We start from the raw sequence: 23,656 nt of genomic DNA on the forward strand, positions 1-23,656 counted from the left end.
GCGTTTGCTGAACTTGTTCAACAAGTTTCTGGAGGTGAATATTGTCCCGCATGACTGGAGACAAGTGAGAGTGATAGCCATACGGAAACCCAACAAGCCGGCTAGCGATCACAACTCGTATAGGCCGATTTCAATGTTATCCTGTATTCGTAAATTGTTAGAGAGAATGATTCTACTTCGTTTGGACAAGTGGGTCGAAACGAACAATTTGCTGTCAAATACACAGTTTGGCTTCCGCCGAGGTAAAGGGACAAATGATTGTCTCGCGCTGCTATCTTCTGAAATCCAAATCGCATTTGCTCGCAAAGAACAAATGGCTTCCGTTTTTCTCGATATCAAAGGGGCATTTGATTCAGTTTCCATGGAAATTCTCTCAGAGAAGCTTCATAATCATGGACTTTCACCAATTCTCAACAATTTCATGTACAATTTACTGTCAGAAAAGCACATGATTTTCTCTCATGGCAGCTCGAAATCTTCTCGTTACAGTTTTATGGGCCTACCACAAGGCTCCTGCGTAAGCCCCCTCTTGTACAGTTTTTACGTCAATGATATGGATGATTGTCTAACTAGAGACTGCACGCTGAGACAACTTGCAGACGATGGAGTTATTTCCATCACGGGTACTAATCCCGTCGTTCTGCAAAAGCCGTTGCAAGATACCCTGAACAATCTGTTCACGTGGGCCCTCAAGCTGGGTATCGAATTCTCTACGGAGAAAACTGAAATGGTCGTTTTTTCTAGGAAGCACGAACCCGCCCAATTCCAGTTTCACCTATCCGGCAAAACGATCCAACACTCTATGTTTTTCAAATACCTGGGTGTATATTTTGATTCTAAGTGTACCTGGGGGAGACACATTGCGTATTTGAAACAGAAATGCCAGCAAAGAATCAATTTTCTCCAAACAATTACCGGAACATGGTGGGGTGCCCATCCAGGAGACCTCATTCAGTTGTACAAAACAACGATATTATCAGTGTTAGAATATGGCAGTTTTTGCTTCCGATCAGCTGCCAGGATTCATATTCTCAAGCTGGAGAGAATACAATATCGTTGCTTGCGTATAGCCATGGGGTGTTTGCATTCGACACATACGATGAGTCTCGAAGTTTTGGCAGGAGTACCCCCGCTTATTCTTCGGTTCACAGAATTATCCTACAGATTTCTCATCCGTTGCAAGATCATGAATCCATTGGTGATTGATAACTTCGAAAATCTACTCCAACTGACTCCTCAGTCAAGTTTTATGTCTTTATACCATGAGTACCTTACCCACGACGTGCACCCTTCACCAGGCATCTCCAACCAAGTTTGCTTCCCATACTTCTGCAATTCCTCTGTCATTTTTGATCTGTCCATGCGACAAAAAATCCATGGAATCCCAGATCACCTACGCTCCGATTCTATTCCGCCGATATTTTCGGCAGAATATGGGGAAGTTGGATCTGATAAAATGTTCTTTACTGACGGTTCATTCATAAACGGGTCCACTGGCTTCGGTATCTTCAATGAAAATTCCAGTGCCTCTTTCAAACTCAAAGATCCTTGTTCCGTGTATGTCGCTGAACTGGGTGCGATATATTACGCATTAGGGATCATTGAAACATTGCCCATCGACCACTATTTTATTTTTTCAGACAGTCTCAGCTCAATAGAGGCAATCCGCTCAATGAAAGTTGATAAACGCTCATCTTATTTCCTAACAAGAATAAGACAACTATTGAGTGTTTTGGTCGAAAAATTATTCATATCAAGATGCCAGGATGCTGTTTTAATTTATATAAATGAAAGGACAAAAAATTAGAAATATAAATGAAAATTATCGTGGTGTTGTTTAAATACTTTGAACACGTATTTATCACCCTAACTTAACTATTTCTTATAATTTTCCTAGCATTGGCCGGACTTGCGTACTCTGGAACCATTCCAAGAGGAGTGCAAACAGTGACGAATGTATCGAAGAAATACAGGGGCCTATTCCAGAAAACGAGACGAGCAATTCGTCTTGTCTCGTCTCGGCTTCAGTCACTGTCGAGACGAGCAAAATATCCAATTCCAGTACACGAGTTTCATTGAAATGTTTTATTTAGTAGACTGGAGAGACTTCAGTCAGTTTTTCTCGGTATGATCAGTGATGTCAGATGAGAAGACATGTTTTTGTTTTGAGAAAAACAACAAACAATTTTAAAATTGATCAATCGATACTCTTTTCTCAGTGCCAAAATATTAAAAAAACATAACAAAAAGTAATAAGTTTCATATATCTTTTGGTTTCATTGATATTTTTCCTCGAGCGTATGGTTTCATCACTCAGACGTTTTGTCATTATGGATTTATTGGGGCAATGTTTGTTCACCTTATCAACGATTTATCAAGAAAAGTTTTAAATCTATATATATATGTATTTCCAATAAAGTAGTTGTTTTGAATTACTCATTTTTGTTCAATATGTGAAGAAACTTTTCGTGCCGTGTTAATATATTCAAAAAATTCATCTAGCATCCCTGGATATGAGGTCAATGTTTACATTTGGTTGTGTTGTTTGGAAGAGGCCCATTTGAAAATCTGTAAAATCTTGCAATTACTGAATTGAATTTGATGGTTGCAGTTGAAAACATACATTGCTTATGCAATACCAGTTTAGTCGTGAAACCATTTTTGAGCAGAAGAATACCGATTGAAAGCATCAACAAGGTGAACAAACGCATCAAACAAACTAGACGATTCGACTGATTCATATACGAGCGCGGCCAAACGGTCGTCGAACCAGACGAGCTACTCGTCTGTTTTTAGTCGAGCTCGGCTTCTGGAATATGAAAACAAACGAGACGAGCGCTCGTCTGCTCGTCTCGTTTTCTGGAATAGGGCCCACAGAAATGCATTGAACAGCAACGCATAGTCAAACCACAAATTTACTGAGCAAAAGAAATAATCGTTAAGTAAAAATACACACACTCAACACCAACAAAAAGTTGTCAAGAAATACAAATGTTCATTTTTTACCTTCAAGATGAATACCATTAAAACTGAATGTGATCGGGACTGCGTGTTGTCCTTTTTTTATAGGTATGTAATAACCAAAATGAAGAGGCTCAAAATTGGCTACGAAAAACTGAATTTACATTTGAAAATTCGTTTTTTACATATTAAACTTGCAGAACCTCACTGAAGCGATTTCTTTAAAAGTACTAATTTAGCATAGAGCTTTGACAACCTTCTGCCTCGTCAAAGTCCTGAGCGGAGTCAATTCAGCCCTGATTTCATCAATATTTTCTGAGCAGCCTCCATGTTAGTACCTTCCAGTCGTACAGCCAGTGGTGCTTTGAGTCCGATCGTTTACGAAGCATTACCAATTCCGTTAGCAATAGTGCACAGTTTACAATCCCATCGAAAACATTCACCAAAGTCGGTTTTACGTTTTTATCTGACGTTAAAATTTGGAACGGCTTCAATACTTGCTCTTCCTTCACATCTACATCTAGGAAGTTTGTCGGGTTGCCTCCGTTCAATTTGATAAAGTTCCTTATTGCCATTATCATGCCGGCTCCATTCAACAAACAACCAATGTTACCCTTAATGGCGATATAGTTGAGATTCTATAGCTTGCTTCCACCTCTTTCGGGTCTTCATCGTCGTGAACGTCCATAACGAAAATGTCTCTCAATTGAAACTCGACGTTGTCATCAAAATTCAACTTGGCATAAACGGAAATTATTCGTCCGTAATCGAATCTCCTGCTCCTTTAAACTCCAGGAATGGGTCACATTCCCCCGTCTGGAAGAATATATAGAAGAACAACAATAAACAACATTCATATTTCGTCCGATACGATCGATACTCATATGGACGCCTCTCTTGAAACCATTAATGATCTTTGCCTCGGCCGCCGTTACATGTGTTGCGCTCGCAAACGCATTAAAGGGATATGAACTTACTGAAATCCTTTAAAATGCCCTCAAAAATAACATAAGTAAACAGCTTCACGAATACGGATAAATTATTTTGACGTTTGTTTCAAGTCAAGGCAATGTTGCCACTTTTGCGTATGTCGATTGGGTTTGAATCTCGGATGGATTGAAGAATCTAGAAGTCGATCTCGTTCGGCTTGCAGAATGTAAAAGTCGATCTCGATCGGATTGTGAAATCTAATCGCCGATCGTGAACCGGAATAGAGGTGATAATAATTCTTAAATTCTTGCCCACCATCGCGATTGCAGTTCGATAAATAATACGCTCGTTGATTAACGGAATATTTCGCTAGCCCGATTGATTCTAAACGAGTTTTCTCGGTTACCTTCTAAGGTTTCCCAGAGATGATTCTCCGCTGATACGATTCAAGTTAGATATAGAGTATGCGAAATTAATAAAAGAATATATCGTGGGGCCAATTTATTTTAGATGAGTTTTATTGGTTACCTTCTCAGGTTTCCCAAAGATAACTCTCCGGAATTTCATTTCGTCAAGTGGTCGATAGTTAGCGTTTATACAATCACATCACATCACATCACTTACCACAGTGAATCCTGATTCTTACCTTTCCTTACTAACAACTATCCCTCCTATGATAAACGCTAGGGAACCACGCTTTAGAGGCGACCCTTCTGGCCTTCGGGTGGCGAATATCATACTAACATGTCTTCCCTTCCCCCTGGTGACTATAAGGACGTGGCCAGCGTCGTTATTGACTATTTAAAGCTCGAATCACCGAGAATGATTTGCTAGTCCCAAGCGTCATTCTGTGTGTTCTCTGTGCAATTTTGGTTGGTTCAGGTCAATCGCGGAGAGCAACTACGAATTGTACAGTCTACCCAAGCTCAGCTCAAGCTCAAGCTCAGAAGGGCTGGAATCGTGTACGTCAGGGCACAACTTTTTTTAACCCCTTAACCCTTTAACCTCATCAGCTTGTAATTATTCTAATTATGAATGTTTTTTTCGTTCATTTTTAAAAGGTAGATAAACATAAAATACAATAAAAAGTAAGAATATTGTTTGTTTTATTATTTCGGAGCTCAAAAAAATCTTCCGAAATTTGTGCCTCTACACTAGAATACCTCAATGATTGATTTAAATTACTCATAATACAATTGTCATCTATTGAAAAACAAACCGTTGCAAAACTTCATGTTCATTTTGGCTCATAACATCCTGAAACCGTGAGTATTTTTAACATTGTTTTCTTTCTTCTATATATACTTCATATTGAACACAAATAATGACGACAGCATATAGGGCTCTTGCTACACATACATACAGTTCACCGAACAAGAGCTTTCGTGTGACGCATATTGCTAAACTTACTAGCACCTATTTCGCGATGTTCATTGAGCGACTTTCCCACTCGATTTCAATCGAAAAAATAACAGGAAAGGATTATCAGCATGTTCGGACTTAGATTCACGACACAGAGGCTTGAGCTCACGTTCGAATGCTTACTTATATATTCCATGAATTAGCCGATTGATGGATTTTCTTCGTTTCCGATCAATTTTCTTATAACCAAATTTCACTTCTCCGCAGAGCATTCAGGTACCCGAAATTCATATCTGAGGTGATCTTTCTGGCAGAATATGTTCTTAATTACAACATAATCATCTGCTTTTTTGGCGAAACTAACCACCGATTAAGAATATCTGTACACGAATATTCATTATAGTTTACTTCATCACGAGACCAGCATCTCAGGTCAAAAAGCACAAAGCCTAAATGGGAGCACACTTCACCTAATCCGGCTATACAATCGCAATGTGCAATTTGCATTGTTTCTGTGAAACTTTTTGAATAATCAATCTGCTTCCATTTATATGGATCATAGCCATAACAGAAATTTCTATTTTTCTCCGTGTAAATGGCTATGACGCTAAAAGTAAATATTTTTATGTAAAGATACATATATTCGCATGTTATTAATATAGAGTAGCGCGTAATTTCTATAACTATTTCGCTAAAATAATTATTTAAACAAAGCTCAATCTTGTCGATCCATATAAATCCTATGCAGCGATCTCTTTTGCCTGCCCAACAGATCACTAATACGTATGCACGCTGCAAGCGTCCTATTTTATTTACCAATGCAAATATACTGCGACTACTACTTCACCTCATTTGTCACGTTGAAAATACCACTCGTGCTCAAAAACTATAAATTGTCGGCTGCAATCACATGATAATATAGAGCTTTGTTTTGATAATGGCAAATGAAGGAGAAGCTATCTTTATAAAAGAAGAATTTATAGATGATTTTTTGGATGTTTCGTTTGAATTTGTGGACTCTGAAGAAACAGGAGGATTAAGAAGTGATATAAAATTTGAGTATGACTCCGAAATACGTACACCAGGAACGCCGACAAGTGCCACCAAAGATCGCGGATTAGAGTGGTCAGATAATGATCATTTGAGAAACAACGAGGCATTTGAAGGATCTCCAGGCCTCAACATACTTCCCAGAAACATACAAAACATAGAAAATGTCGCGGAATTATTTATTGGAAATGATTTGTTTGAATTGATCTGCATTGAAACGAATAGATATTACAAACAAAATAGAAGGAAGCCAGCTAAGAAAAGTGCTAAAATTACTAAAGACGAACTTAAAAAGTGGCATGCATTGGTGATTCTCATGGGGTTAGTGAAAAAGGCGAGGATGAACGATTATTGGTCGACGAATCCGTTGCTGGTCACTCCAGTGTTTCGAAAAACCATGAGTCGTAAAAGATTTAGGCACATATTATCATATCTACATTTTTCTAATGACAGTAGTAATCCCGATAATGCCGACCGACTCTACGAGGTGCAACCTATAATAGATTATTTCTCGAAGAAGTTTCGTGAAAACTTCACTCTTGGACAAAACGTTATGATCGATGAAGAAATGATACCATGGCGTGAACGATTGAATTTCAAAATCCACAGCCATTCGAAAATTACTAAACATGGTATACTCATCCAAAAGCTTCGCGATTCCTCTACGGGATATATTTCCTCTTTTAAAATACACATTCAAGAGTCCTCAAAGAATACCAAGCTCAAAATTCGAAAACTCGAATCCAATAAACACATGAAGGGAGTGGATCGCGCTGATCAATTTCTCAGCCTATACCCATTCTACAGGAAAGCAATCAAATGGTCCAAAAAAGTTACGTTATATCTGTTCAATTGTGCTTTGTTCAACTCGTTTAAACTATACCAACACTTTAATGCGGAATCCAAGAATCTGCGGTTTTACGACTTTTTGCTGAAAATAAGTGAAGCGTGGATAAAAAACCTTCCACCACCCGCAACCGAGGAGAGCTTGGTGGTCCCTACTACATTGAGTGCATTACAACACCATCTGATACAAATTTGTGAGACCAATAGACGTAAACGGAGACGGTGCTATGTATGCGCCAGAAATAAACAAAGAAAGGCCACACATTTGATGTGCAAGACTTGTGGAGTTGCTTTACACCTCGGAGAATGTTTCGCCTCCTATCATATGAAAATGAATCAATGAGTACTCAAAAAAGTAAATTAGTCTTTACAAGTTAAATGTTTACTGTAAACAAAATATATTTATTTGCGTTTATAAAAATGTTTCATTTTTTCCCGAAGACCTCGAAAACTCCCCCAGCAACAGGTTAAACGATGCAAGCGATTCTTTTGACACGAAGTAAATGTTGATTAGAGATGGGCAAGCCGTTCACGAATGGTACGGAAGATCTAGTTCGCCGAAAAGAGTGAACGAACGGTCGTTCTTTTTCAAAGAACGATAGTTCTCCCCACGAACTGATTGCGAGTGAACGGTTCGTGAACGAACTGATTCCGAAAGAACGGTTTGCGAGTGAACTGTTTGAGAGTGAACTGTTTGTGAACGAACTGGTTCAGAACGAACTGTTTGCTAGTGAACTGTATGGGAAAGAACTGATTGAGAGTGAACTGTTTGGGAACGAACTGTTTAAGAACGAAGTGTTTGCAGGCGAACTGTTTGCGAACGAACTAGTGCAGCTGAACTGATTTGCGCTGGACGGAATGAACAAATATAACGAGAACGCTTGTAAGAAAAATAAAACGATACTGTCATTTATTAACAAAATGCCTGTAACGCAGGGTTTATTTTGTTAGTACATACTCAATTTTGGATTAAAAATTAAATTAAATTTTCGTAGTTTTAAAAGCAAAACTATATATTTTCAATTTCATGTATTCTTTCAATTCCGCGTAACATTCAGATATATCCTGATTATCAGAAAAAAATCTGGGGGAAGCTGGGGCGATTTATGTATTAGGTAGTCATAAAGTCTTATAGTGTTGTCGTATATATGTTGAGAAAAAAGTTTTTTTGTTGCTTTCAATTCATTGTTTGGCCTATTGCGTGTACGTGTTATCGTTATTGTTTGTGTGATTGAACTGAATGAACATTATGAAATATGATCTCACATGAAACCTGTGTGTTGTCCAAAAACAGAATATGAAAAATTGCACATATTTTGTGCGCATCAAATTATTACATAAACTTTTGTCGACCGATAAACACATTTTCACATACAGTTTGCGACTTTCAAAGAAGAAGCAGCTTATCTTTCCCCACTAAATTTCAAAAATATAAATCCCATACGTACACTATCCAATCCAACGATATCAATTAATAGCTGTCTATTGATGTTAGGTTCAAGCTAACATTTTATGTTGTTCTTAATACCGCTGAACGAAAGAGCGGAAGAACGGTTCAAAAGAACTGATTCACTTAGATGAACGGTTAGTGAGTGAACCGTTCATCAAAGTGAACTGTTTTGCCCATTTCTAATGTTGATGTTGTATTCGAGGAACAACGAGAACTAGCGCATCGGCACTGCTAGCAGATGAAGGTCTACCAACACACACAAACCATTTGCGTTGAATTTTCCTGGGAGTACACGAAGAACTGACGCATTGACGCCTTGGCAGACCTCAGATCATACCGGACATTCCTGTTCATTGAACGCACAAAACGGCTACAACATGCTAGGGAAGCAGCATGAAAATTCTACAGTCGGCAAACTTTCAACGACGCCCATTAGTGGGAATTAGTAGTCGGAAAATACAATATGATAAAGTAAGTAGAATTAGTCAGTTAAAAACTTCTCTGTCTTCTCAACAGAATGCGACTGAAATTTTGATATATTGTCAAAACTTTAATCGCATGAAAAACCCAGCAATGAAAGAAACTCATCAAAATGTTTTGCCCTCTTCATTCAATGTAATTCTTGCAACTGAAACTGGGACGAAAGCGTAAAAAGCGAAGAATTTTTTGAAGATAATTTCAACATATTCCGGCACTACCGCAACTTATAACTGCTTCAGAAAAAGTCTGGAGGGTCCTCATTGCCATTAATGCAAAGTTCACTTCTGAAGGACTTATAACCGAAAAACACAAAGAATTCGAACATGTATGCACATAAGAAGTCGCATGAATTATTTTTTCAGACGACTAATCGAATAGCAGAAAAACTAGAACCAGAAGTGAAATGGCTTATCTATGGCGACTACAATCAAAATAAAGTAGACTTAATTTCAAAATAAAATAATAACTATAATGAATGCATTCTACTTCCAGTCATCGGGGAAAATAAAACCCTACATTTTGGATTTGATGAAATTGCACATCTCGATCTTAACCAAATAAATCATGCAACAAATTTCCAAAACTACTATTTAGAATTTTTATTTATAACATCACCGACGACTTTTGTGTGAATGAGTTCATGACTCACACGGTTGAGTATTCAACCTTTATACAAAACAGATAATTGCCCTTCGACTGGGAGTATGAAAAAGTACCGGAATACAATAAGACGAACTTAGAAACAATCAAATGTAGCCTTCAAGCCAAAATGGAAAACTTTATTAACACTAGAACTACCGACAGTTTTTATACGCCTTTTTCTACCAAACCGATCATTTTGACCAGCATGATATTTAGTTGTCAAAATGTTAAAATTTCAAAGGAAATAAACTTCATTCAGAAAAAGTCATAACATTATAAGAAATTATTAATAAAATTTCAAGATAAATTCTTGTGAACAAATGGTACAACAGGTTGATAGTATCAGTAATAAACTGCTAAGGAGATGTCAACATATCTGTACATATTCTTCACCGAATTCTGAATAACATAATATCGGAATTTGTGCCGAAGAAAAGAAGACGAAAAAATTCAACCATAGAAACAAAAATACAAAATAGACAAAAATTTGAAAAAATGGTGGAATATCAGAATATTTCCCAAGAACCAAATTTTGCCATTAAAAGTGCACACTAGAGATGGGCAAACCGTTCACGAACGGTGTGAAAGAACTAGTTCGCCGAAAAGAGTGAACGAACGATCGTTCTCTCTCAAAGAACGGTAGTTCTTGCCTCCACTGAGAGAAATAATTAGTAAATATAACGAATTTTTTGGTAAATACTACCAATCTATAGTCATTTTCGACCGTACTAATAAACACATATGTCAAGCAGAACCATGATTCGGAAGCCCAATATCGGCTACATTTTCTCGCCGAAAATGCACGTATCAGAATTATATCCTTATTATACCTCCGTATTGCCTTATGGGAACAATGAAAATGGTAAATACGCGCTTTTCTCACCAGTTTTCAGATATGACAATATCCAATCTTACTAATGTTATCGAGTAAAATATACTAATCTCTGGTAGGGATGCGGGTTTGTTGACAATATGTACAAAAAAATTGTACATTCTACTAATTTTGCATTACCAAATGTATTTAGTAGTTTTCGACCGAGGATTTTTCTAAGGGCCGAACTGATTGCGAGTGAACGGTTTGTGGACGAACTGTTTGCGAGTGAACTGATTGAGAGTGAACTGTTTGAGAACGAACTGATTCAGAACGAATTGAACGTGAGTGAACTGTATGGGAAAGAACTGTTTGAGAACAAAGTGTTTACGGGCGAACTGTTTGTGAACGAACGAGTGCAGCTGAACTGATTTGGGCTGGACGGAATAGATAAATATAACGAGAAAGCTTGTAAGAAAAATAAAACGATATTGTCATTTATGAGCAAAACGAATGTAACGCAGGAAAAATAAAACGATATTGTCATTTATGAGCAAAACGAATGTAACGCAGGTTTTATTTTGTTAATGTGTAGTCAATTTTGGGTTAAAAATTAAAATTAGATTTTCGTAGTTTTAATGGCAAAAGCTATAAATTTGCAATTTCATGTATTCTTTCAATTTCGCGCAATATTCGTGTACAATCCCACACGTACACTATCCAATCCAACGTTATCAATTAATAGCTGTCTATTGATGTTGGGTTCCAGCTAACATTCTATGTTGTTCTTAATACCGCTGAACGAAAGAACGAAAGAACGGTTCAAAAGAACTGATTCACTTAGACGAACGGTTAGTGACTGAACCGTTCATCAAAGTGAACTGTTTTGCCCATCTACAGTGCACACGAAGAGTACCCCTTCGCGTACAATTTATTTTTTAAAAGTGCGAACCAAATGCAAACGCTTTGATGGAACACGCATCGAGTAATTTCACTACTCTGCTGAGCGTCTTAGCGCCTTGTGATATGCGAGCGCACTACGAGAGAGGCTCGATGTTGTACGTTTTATCACATCGAGTGAGATCCGATGTTGTACGTGAAAGGGTTAATTATGTAAAGAGATGTAAAGTACAATTTCAAAAGCTACTACTTCCCAGATGTACCTCGATGGAGATGTGGGGAATTCTTCGAACGAAAACTGCAATCTCTTTTCAAATTTCTTTCAGAAATTATACACCACATTTTCCGACGAAAATTGCGATCGGGACTTCTTTTCGTTTTTACCGAAATATCAGAATGACATATCGGTGAACTATCATTCATAATGAGAAATATTCCATGCATATGAAGCACGCTGCATGCTCATAAATCTCCAAGCACTAAAAGAACGCCGAAAATTTGTAATGCTTTCTTTTGTCAACGATCTAATTTCGCAACGAGTTGAATTATTAGAAAAACTAAATTTCCATGTACATACCGTTTTGTCTCAAATTCCGAACACTTAAGTTTTGTTGGCAATTTAACCGTGTCTCATTACTCAATGTGGTTCTTTTCCGCGAAATTTATGTGGTTTTGGAGAGATTTTTCTTTCATTTGTCCACCAGAAAATTGATTTACAAATACATATTCATGATGAAAAACTAAAATGGCTTCCATACAAATGAAACACACATTTTTGCATAACTCGAGAACTAAGCAAGCAAACGGAACCAAATTCGGCATGTGAAGGTTCTAGGGTGTCCCCCTAAATGTTTTCATTGTGATACGACTTTCCTCCCCTCTAACCCCTGTTTTTTTTATCCCATTTATTTATTTAAGGCTCATTAGCATTTTAGCTGTAACAGAGCCGAATTTTAATCGTGTACATGTCACATGGTTATCATATCTATAATTAGCACATTACACAGTTGCCATTCGCCAGTATTCTTTCTATACCATTACATATGGTACATTCATACAGTAGCCATTTAGGCGTAAGGGTATTCTTTCTGTTCTTCCATTATCTAGTTGGACCACCGGACAGCGGAGACAGTTGTTTTGATCATTGTTGAGTTATTTATAGAACAGTAGCCCGATGTGTCTGGCAGAGCAGAGCAGTTGTATGGATGAATCGATCTTATTTCGACCGTAGATCGATCTCCATCGCTGATGATTGTTGCGTGGACGTAGCTATTCTGTAACAACAAAAAGATGGTCAATGAGGGTCCTGAGTTTTTAACTCATGATCGATCGCTTACTAAGCGAACGCGCAACCAATGTGGCTACGGAGACCCCCTAACCCCTGTTGGAAGTATTTATAAAAAAAAATCAATTTGGATGAGACGAAGTTTGCAGGGTCAGTTAGTAATATATAGAAATTAAAACGATTTCGCAATATAATTTGTGGGGTCGGTTTGTCTGGTACAATTTATTCGTAGTCTTTTTTGCTGGTAACCTTATCATTGTCAACATAAACATGGGGTGGACCCTTTGTTGCTGCCTCTTCTTGCTTCTCTTCACCCTCATTGATAGTATCGATAACTGAATTGCCCAAACCAGTATCATCTTTTTGTCGAGAAATATTTGTCTGATTGTTGATACTCCTCACACTATCACTACCAGTGTCAGGTTCAGCAATGTCCTTTGTTATAATACTCTCATCATTCAGTTTTTCCTCAGCTACTTTGGACTCACTGTCATGACCAAATGCATCTTCCTTATCTTTCTCGGTCCCCTCCTCATCATCGTCCTCTTCCTCGCTCGAACTTCTATCGTCCGATTCCTCCTTTTTAGGCTTCTTCCCACGATTAGCCTTCTGGTTGGCTTTCTTCTTGAGCCGCTTGGCACGCTTTTTGGCCGTCCGGGCTTCCGCAGCCTGCTTATTCTGTTCGAGTTTCTCCTGGAACTCCTCGTCCATTAGCTCGGAACGGCTTTTCTCCTGTATGTACTTCTGCCGGGCGTACTCTTTTCGCCTCAGGTGACGGTATACGTGAAATTCTCCCGATCCGGCTCCCGCACTGGAGCCCATCACATTACGCACGAAGGAGGGAATGGCCGCAGAAAAATCGCGTCCCTTCGGTGGCTCGGGCAGAACGATGGGTTTCTCCTAGAAAAGCGCATCGGATTTAGTTTATGCATTGCAAGTATAGAGAGATCATGGCCAATTAATGTTGATGGAATACTTACGGGGTTTTTCATCAATTTATCAAGCTTCGCCCGCTGTATGTCAGCGGCATTTCTTACTACGAATTTCTTTTTCTCGAAATCTTTGTCAGTAGATTTTATCTCGTTGCGTATTTCCATGATAACAACTATAGGCATAAAATGTGTGCAGAAATTCCTATACCAAGATTTAAGTTGTTTTCGTTGTGAATCGAAGCTTTGTTTTGTTTTGAGCTGAGACGTTTTAAGTTTTAGTTTTGAAATGTCACACAGTTAATAACAAGGAGCTGGAATTGACAGGTGGTTCGTTTTCGATAGTATGATGATAAGGCATGGATGATGCGAGAGGGGATGAAAAATGACAGCGGCTTTTTTTGTTTATAAACAAAATAGATCAAATCTTTATGCTACATAGCGGTCCCCACCAACATATACCTACGCTGGGCTGGTTTCAATCGAACTAGCTGTTGTGTCTCACAACCCGAACGATCAGGCGAGTCTTCAGCTAAAGCAGTACGGCACAAGCCCACCGGTTATTAAGAGCCACCTCTTTTATATACCCACTAGCAAAGCTCCCACAATCGCTGAGATTCCAATCCCAGCAGCAACGGCAACAACCCTCACGTCCCGTAGAACAGCAATGCAGAAAATAACTTGCAGCAGTCACCGAAACACTACAATGATGCCAACAGCGTAAACAAAACCAACATTTATGCGCAGCAAACACATAGCACCATGCACTCCTCATTGCATGCCATTTGTTATCCTCTTTCTCGGAAAACTCTAGCCGTTCGTTTGGCCGCTGTCACTTCGAACTCAAGTAATGGCTGAACAGCAGTTCTGACATAACGTTCCACCTTATTATACCGCCTTGGTTAATAAGAGAAGGTAATCAAGAGTAACATGTCAAAAGGGCCCATCTCTTAAATGAAAACAAACTTTTAATTGCATTTATTGTTTGAGAACATAACCAACTATCAATACAATTAAAATTTTGATGCTAATGGATCTAACTTTATATAATTAGAGCCCCCGCATACTGCAGACTTTTTTTTTAGCTGATAGTTTGATCGGGTTGGGTTGCTAGTGCGCACACTAGCCAACTGTTGGCCGAATGTTCTCGAGAGATTGTTTATTTAATTTGTGTTTGACAACGGAGAAGAGAACGGTGAAGGAAAATCAAAAAGATTCAGAGAGCATTGGGTGCATCCCATTTTCAGTGATTCGCACGGCACGTATGTTGGATGCCAAAATTGAGAGCGAATCGAACTATCGGCCGATAAACAATCGTCGTGTGTGCGTAGATCGATGCTAGCCAGTACTCATTAAACGGACGGCCGATAGTTGACCGACCGAATAGTTTGAATGCAATCGGGAAGCCTATCAAACTTTTTTATCGGCCGGTATTGAACCGGTGTAGTGGTCGCATGTGCATATCGCTCCGCACTAATTAAGTCGGCCGATCAAACTGTCGGCTAACAAAAGTCTGCAGTCTGTGGGGTCTCTTATTGAATGCTGTTTCCTTTTTTCTGTCTACTCCGAATCAAGACGGGTCCATGATACTAGGTGAGGCCGTTTCGTCACTAAGTTGGTTAGGGGAGCGGTATATGAAAACAGTACGGAAGAAAGCAGAAGGGGAATTATTTCCTTGAAGCGTGAAAGAGACAGACTGATCACGAGCGAGCTTAGGCACAAGCATATTGTGTTTTGTTTACAAACAAAACGAGCCGCTCATTTGAGCTGGTTCGTCAGAAAGAGCGTACGATCCACGGTTCAAAAAAGAGCCACGGCTCATAAAAAAACCCTGGGTTTTTTTTGAACCGTGGTTCATTTAAGAGCAGTTCATTTGAGAACCACGGTTCAAAAAAGAATTGCGATTCATAAAAGAACCGTGGTTCTTTTAAGAAACGGCTTGTTGGTAAAGAACCGTGGATCGTACGCTTGTTCTGACGAACCGTAGCCTGCGGCAGTGCGGAAGAAATATATGTTTCTTATGCTGCTTTTCAAGCGGTTTTATTTAGCTTTTTTTCGAAACCCCATAAATATGGGTATCTAATGAAAGGACTTGACTAGTAGGAAACAGTCATTTATGTGAAATGGAAATCCAAGATGGCGGCCGTTAAATAATGACAGACAACACATTTCGTCAAAACCCCATCAGTATGCGTATCAAATGAAAGGGCTTTCCTAGTAGAACACAGTTATTTATGATAAATGCAAATCCAAAATGGCCGCCACCCCATAATGGCGAAATATGTATTTTTTCAAAACCCCATCAATGAAAAATGAAAAATGAAAATTCAATATGGTGACCGTTGCAAAATGGCAGACAACAAATTTTGTCAAAACTCCATCAATATGAGTATCAAATGAAAGGGCTTGCCTAGTAGACCACAGTTGTTCATGATAAATGAAAATCCAAAATGGTGAAATATGTATTTTTTTCCAAAACGTCATCAATATGGGTATCTAATGAAAGGACTTGACTAGTAGAACACAGTTATTCGTGAAAATGTAAATCCAAAATGGCGACCGTTACAAAATGGCAGACAACAAATTTAATCAAAATCCCATCAATATGAGTATCAAATGAAAGGGCTTGCCTAGTAGAACACAGTTATTTATGATAAATGCAAATCCGAAATGGCCGCCACCCCAAAATGGTGAAATATGTATTGTTTTCCAAAAACCCCATCAATATGGGTATCAAATGAAAGGACTTGATTAATAGGACACAGTTATTTATGAAAAAAGGAAATCCAAGATGGCGGCCGTTGTAAAATGACAGACTATACATTTTGTCAAAACTCCATCAATATGGGCAAAAAATGAAAGGATTTGACTAGTAGAACACAGTTATTTATGAAAAATGTAAATCCAAAATGACGATCGTTACAAAATGGCAGACAACAAATTTAGTCAAAACCCCATCAATGAGTATGAAATGAAAGGGCTTGCCCTCGTAGAACACAGTTATTTATGATAAATGCAAATCCAAAATGGCGACATATGTATTATTTTCCAAAACCCCATCAATATGGGTATCTAATAAAAGGACTTGACTAGTAGAACACAGTTATTCATGAAAAATGTTAACCCAAAATGGCGACCGTTACAAAATGACAAACTACATTTCTTCTGAAAACCCCATCATATGGGCATCAGATGAAAAGGCTTGTCTAGTAGAGCACAGTTATTTATAATAAATCCAACTCCAAGATGGTCAATTACTATTTTCATGCAGCTTCCGCATATGAGTATCGAATGAAATGATTTGACTAATATAACACAGTTAATCATGAAAACATTCCATTCGGAACATTCTAAAAATGTTTGGGATGTAAAACGGGGAGAAAACTGTGTCGTTATCGAAAACTGCTATACTCTTCTGACTGATAATTGGACATGATCAATATTATATGGATCAAGAGAAATCAGTTCTATTGATTATAAAAAAGCTCTGTAATGAATTGATTCCGGAGCTGCTAAAGCGATTTACAAATATTGAGTCAGACGAATTAGTAGCCTAACCAATACTACTAGATCCTCGCTTCAAGCAACAATGAAACAGAAAGTGCAATTATGCACACCACTCGTTGATAAAGATGCCAAAAATGACATTCATAGAATACACTCCTATGAAAATATCACAAATCGTTGGTGATGAAGGGCGATCACCTGTATGGGAGGATTTTGATGCATTGGTTGGCAATCTTCGACTTTCATCAGATAACATTGAAAAGATAATGTTTATAAATTAAAAAAGCAAAGAAGATTGTTGTGATGGAAATACAAGGGCAGTCCGATAAGAACTTAGCCTACAAAAAAACTATTTTTTTGGAAAAGTGGCGATTTATTTCTCAACACAGCCTCTTTTTAGCTCGATACACTTGACCCAGCGATGCTCCAACATCTTGAATCCATCTGAAAAATACGTTTTCTCGAGGTCTGCATAGTGGGGATCCGTTGCGGCGATGACCTCCTCATTCGACACAAAGTTCTGCCCGGCGAGTGACTTTTTAAAGTATGATTTATTCGTGTTAAGACTAATTCCCAGGAGTGTTTCCGCTGTGGACATTTTGTTCGAGCGTCCATTGGCACGTTTCCCCCAAAAAAATGATGATGATGATGGTCCCGCCACCTTCCCCTACAAAGGTTTGAGCAAGACGAGCTATCTAGAAGATAATATTTTTTCCTCAGCTTTGAAATCAGTTTAACAAAAAAAACGAACTGATTTTACTTACAGATATAAAGACAAAAAATATTTTATTACATTATCAAAAGAGAAGCCAATACTCAGTCATGTCACAGAGCCGATACGATCCCGACTAGGCCCTTGCAGCCAATTGGTCCACCCGAGCATAAGTCCAACCGCCAGCCTAGTTTTGGATAGACAATGAGTACCCCCATACAGGGATGTCGAGAAATTTTCTATCACGAAAAATCCTAGATCGGCCCTCACAAAACTTTTATTTTATATTCTTTATATCTGCGCGACGCGCGCGAGGCTCAAACTTTTGTAGACTACTTTCATTTTTTTTAACTACAACAAAATAAAAAAAATAAAACGGTGCACAATCCGACCAGAGCCTTCGCTCTCGAGACTATCGCATTAACATTTTTAAACAAAAAAAAAATTATAGGAGGTTGTGTCCAAGATACGACCGCATTGTTGACGTAGAACTACGCTGTTATTTTATATAAGTCGCTCGTTTATACCTTCGGATATTATTCAATAATGCTGTGAAATTTTAGAAACAACTGCATAGTAGAATAATCTCTGAAATGTTTTTTTCATTGTAGAACAAGTTGACGATAATTGATTGATGATTCATTCTTGCCCTCGCAGAACAATACACTAGCTAATCTTATGTCGCAATTTATTTCATGTCAATGCAATGAAAATTTACCTCGAACGCTAGTCCGGTGGCCTTTTTCGCAATTGACATAGACTCGGCTACAGTCGATTATATACATGTTGCACCAGTACCATTATTCCACATCTCATAACTACATCAATATATCTTTGGCACCGCATGGAAACAACAACAATGACATCATTTGCAAGTATCAAATATCATGCTACATGTTATTTAGTATTGCCTCAGTGGAATCGCACATTTGGGCATCGTTCGTATAACGTGAACTTGAAACTACTAGGAATATGAACACTTCTCATCATTTTGCGCTATTCTCAAAAGAAACGCTTCTGTTAATATTACTGGCCTCGAAAAAAGTTGCATTACTTCCTCTTGCTAGAGATAAGCACAGCTGTCACCCTTAGTGGAGGAAGTTTTGCTACTGGCCTGCTTGGAAAAAGACTGAATTATGCCACACAGCTTGTACTCTGCTGTAACACCCATGCCTGGGTAACGGCGTTTACATTTTCGACCGACGCGCCGAAGTCGCCTATTTCGCTGTTGTTCGATGCGATGTCACACTCGCGAAGGCTCGGTTCAGTGCGAGCGCTTTTAACTGCACCAACATCGCGTGCATCATTAGATGACGCTTGCTTCGAAATTTTTTTGCCCCTGGCAATGCGTTCATTTTTTGCAGGGCTCGAGCATGCCTTCCTCTTCTTCTTGCTTATCACACATTACGCGAAGCGTCTAATTTATGACGCGGAAAGAAAAACACACGATACGAATAACGCGAAAAACGAACTGAAAAAAACAACACGACGATATCCAGGTTGGATTACCACTGGTGGGGTCAAATCTTAGATCGAAGCGCAGCGAAAGCAAAGTGATCTGGATTGCTCAACAGTCCGATGCCGAATGAAAGTTTGCCTCAGCGAGATCCACTGTTTATACTCTAGGCAAGTATTCCGCTTCATCTTCTTCTTTCTTTGTTTTTAAGAGGCTTTAAACTTTGCAGTTCATTCGCCTCTAATCCGCTTCATTCTTCTTCTTTTCCTTTGTTCACAGAGACTTTAAATTCTACGATTTCCCCTTCGTTGCTCGTTATTGACAGCTCTGTTCGGGAGAGCACACAAATGGACAGAACAAATGTATGGGAAAAAGGAAACGCTTAAAGTTATCATGAATTTTAACCATTTACAAACCAGGGGATTCGAATGTATATCATATTAAACAAATCTTAGGGAATTTCCGATTCGTTTAGTATGTAAATCGTAAAAATCCGTTCGCGGCAAAAATAGTTATTAACGTTAACTTTATTTCATAAAAACGATTTTCCTGATTTCCTGATTTGGCACCCTTAATGAAAGACGTAGTTCTACGTCAAAAGTCACACGGGGCCAAATCTGGAAAATACGGTGGATAGGGCAGCAGTTCGTAGTGCAATTCGACCAGTTTGACCGTGGCGATGGCGGAATATCCATTTTTCTACCCGCTTCCACACACGGTCAAAACAAAACTATGAGTCCGATTCGGCTGAAATTTTGACAGTAGCCGTTTACGAGAATGTACTGCACGATAAGTTATCTCTCTTGCGATACTGATATTATCGGGCGATGAGACTAAGTACTTATCGGACCGCCCTCGTATATCAGAGAAAACCTTCAGTAATATTTTTACTATTCTCTGCACTGATTATTGTTTTAAACCTAATGTTGTTACGTCTTCCATCCTTTACATATCCGAATGAACCAGTTCTCGAAAAGAGCCGTCGAGCCGCTCAAATGAGCCGGCTTTTTTCATTGAGCGTAGGCTCTGAGCCGCTCACTGGAATGAACCGTTTTGCTCATCGCTACTGGGGTGTAAGTTCGAAGTTTCGAAAACGAGACCGTTACGCCGGAGCAACAAAATTTGAGCGTTAATATCTTCTAAACAACTGATCGAAATGATACGATAAACTCTTCATTCGAAAGATAAAATTTCTACGTGTTATATGCTTGTTAGTTATTGGCCCAAAAACTTGTTCCAATAGCCTTAAAATTGTTTCCAATACGGGCTATTGAAATCACACGAATCTGTATATACAGCCATTCCATGCCAAACTGATATAGTGGTTCTCAGATTTCCATGGAAAGTAATAGTTTTGTTCTTTATTGCAAAATATTAAACCCGATATTTTTTTATTTTTTCGTTTGGGTGACCATTTCCATTTTAGGGTGGACCGAAAAACCATTTTTTGCAACTTTTTCCCAAAAATGTTTTTTTTTATGTTCATAATTTTGAATCACTGAACCGATTTAGATGATCGACATATCAAATTGAAATCAATGAGCTAGGCTTTTGTTTAAAAATATTGAACTTGCAAAAACAATGAATTTTGTTTGTATTCGATGCGATTAATCGCACCAAATAATCGATTAATCGTCACACTGAGAGAAATAATTAGATAGACTTATATTTCTCATTTGCTAGAAAGACATCGGGAATCAAAAATGTATTCATTTCGCCTGAAAATCAATTTTATCTTTTACGCTTCCCTAAACTCGTAAACGAAGCTCAATTCACGTTGATTGCATTGAAATTCGTTTACGAGTTTAGGGGACCGTCAAAAATAATGATTGAATTTCAGGATAAAACCGTTCGTTTTTTTCTCTCTGGGTTTGGATCGATTAATCGACGTAAATTATTCGTTCGCTTCGATTATTGGTTGCGTAGTATTCGTTCGATTAATAATCGATTTCTGTAGGAAGTATTCGATTAATCAATTAATCGAACGATTATCGGGGATCACTAGGTGCGCCCATTCGCTAATCATATTTAACTCGAAACAATCGTCAAATTCGCGAAAATTCGAAGAAGGCAGTTTTGCAATCTTAAAATTTGAATGGAGATTCTTAAGTTATTCGATTATTTAAAACACGACACTTACTTAACCATTTGACTACATATTTCACTACACAAAACATTTACAAAAACTCGCCATTATAATATAAAATCATCATCAGACACAATTTCAGTTCAATATTATTTCATAATTTGCGAGAAAATGTAATACTGTATTACATAGAATACATATTTGATACAGAAAAGTAAATTTTCATTCATTATTTTTTTTATTTTAAAAGTGTGTTGATCGCACTTGATTGTTTGTTTATTATTGGATTATAGGCTGTAAGCCCGTTACCCTTCTTAAAATTAACATGAAAACATCAAATACACATTTCCATTTAGTTGGTTCCTTTAAAATAATCTTAATTTCCTTCAAATCTCATCTGTTGTCATACTCACAGATACCACTTCTTGTAGCACGTTAAACTCACGCATGAATCTAGTTGTCGGTTCGTGCTGTGTGTAGTTCCTGTGTCTTAGGGGTGGATTAAACACCCTCCTGCGACGAAGTGAAATGGGGCTGGTATTAAAGTAGATCCGGTCGTAGAGACACGGACTTCTGATCCGTCCGCTCAGTACATTGCAAAAGAATGTTATATCCGCGATCTTGTGTCTGCTGCTGACAGTATCCAGGTCTACCAAACAGCAGAGATCTTCATATGCTGGCAGGTGTTCTTCTCTCCATCCTAGATTTCTCAGCGCAAACTTCAGGAACCTTTTCTGGACATTCTCAAGTCTTTGGATGTGCAAATCATATTGCGGTCGCCACACCACACTCGCAAAGTCGAGTTTGGACCGTACAAGAGTGGTGTAAATTTTTAGAATAACATGCGGATCGGAGAATTCTTGCCCGAAGCGATGAGTGAGTGCAATTAATTTCAGTGCTTCTTTTACTATTCGTTCTATGTGACAGTTAATCCATCGTTAATCCAGTCAATCCATCGTCACACCTAAATCGCGAACATTCTCTACATGTTGTAGGCTCGAACATCCTAGCCTATTGTTGAATGTTATCGGCTGAACTTTCCTTGTGTAGATCATGACGGAGCATTTGTTGGGGTTCACACTTAATCCGTTGCTCTCGACGAACTTCCCAAAATTGTGCAAATCATGCTGAAGCAGATGGCTGCCATACAAATAAAACATACATTTCTGCATAATTCAAGAACTAATCAAGCAAACTGAACCAAATTTGGCATGTGGAGGTTTTAGGGGACAAGAAACATTTACACATTTTTCTACCAAAAATATTCCAACCAAACATGACTATTGAAAATTTTCGGAAAACTCTGAAGGAAAAAGTGAAAATCGGGGAGAATTAAATTCCCATATGTTCTACAATTACATAGTGACAAGTGCTGTCAGTCCATTTCATGTTTGCGCTAGCGAAATTGATCTTTGTTCGAAACTGGAAATGGATATTAATGTGATGAAAATCATTCAATAAAAAAGTATTGCCGAATATGTTGATAAGAGCAGCACTCGAGGAAGGAATTGTCCGATTTAGGACTGTCTTTATTCTATCATATTTTCTGTATAAAACATTTATTCCATGTAACGGAGAAACATGTTATTTGCAAGTGGTTGAAAAATCTTGAACGAGAATTGTGTCTGAAAATAATCTGATATTATAATGATGAGTTTTGTTAGAAATACTAGGAATTTTATAGTAAAAGGTAAATTCAACAGGGTCGATTAGAAGATCAATCAATGAACAGTTCTGCGATTGGACCCATGAACTTGCTCATAGTAAGAAAACGTGAATGTTTGAAGGTATTGATAACAAAAAAACAAATGTTGGGCGGGACGAAGTTTGCCAATGAGTAACCCTTATCCTCAACTTTCAATGTAGGATTACGTTTTTCGGGTACAGATTGGAAAACTAAAAATCGATCGCGTTACGAAAATTGTTCAATTATGAACGCCTATTACGAGAGCGCTCCTGATGTAAAATAAAGAATAAACTATTACTTTTCATTAGTAAGCTTGTTAGAATACCGTCGAAATTACAGCTTTCAATTTCCTATAAGAAAAAAAAATGCAAACCGCTAGTCGTTTCCCGAACCCGGACAAGAAAATCTCCGATTTAGGACTGAAACGGTACAAGCAAGTTATGGTCGGAGACGATTGAATCGAAAGATTTAAAGTCTTCGTTATCAAAGAAAAGCGGTCCGGAGTTGAATGAACTTCAAAGTCGAAAATCTCGATAAATCAAGAAGAATTTGCGGGCGCCAC

At 38.2% G+C, this 23,656-nt stretch overlaps 1 protein-coding gene and 1 pseudogene across 1 annotated transcript; both read right to left on the minus strand.

Annotated features, from left to right (window-relative positions):
• Positions 1–3,191: 3,191 nt before the first annotated feature.
• Positions 3,192–3,919, minus strand: LOC129766037 (succinate--CoA ligase [GDP-forming] subunit beta, mitochondrial-like; annotated as a pseudogene).
• An 8,989-nt stretch (positions 3,920–12,908) lies between these two features.
• LOC129768573 (PRKR-interacting protein 1 homolog) lies at positions 12,909–14,467 on the minus strand. The gene is made up of 2 exons (XM_055770309.1): positions 13,698–14,467; positions 12,909–13,617 (listed from the first exon to the last, which is right to left on the minus strand). The coding sequence occupies exons 1-2, from the start codon at positions 13,830–13,832 to the stop codon at positions 12,940–12,942; spliced, it is 813 nt and encodes a 270-aa protein (XP_055626284.1). The 5' UTR covers positions 13,833–14,467; the 3' UTR covers positions 12,909–12,939.
• Between the last annotated feature and the right edge of the window lie 9,189 nt (positions 14,468–23,656).

The sequence above is a fragment of the Toxorhynchites rutilus genome, chromosome 2, assembly GCF_029784135.1.
Source record: "Toxorhynchites rutilus septentrionalis strain SRP chromosome 2, ASM2978413v1, whole genome shotgun sequence".
NCBI lineage: Eukaryota > Metazoa > Arthropoda > Insecta > Diptera > Culicidae > Toxorhynchites > Toxorhynchites rutilus.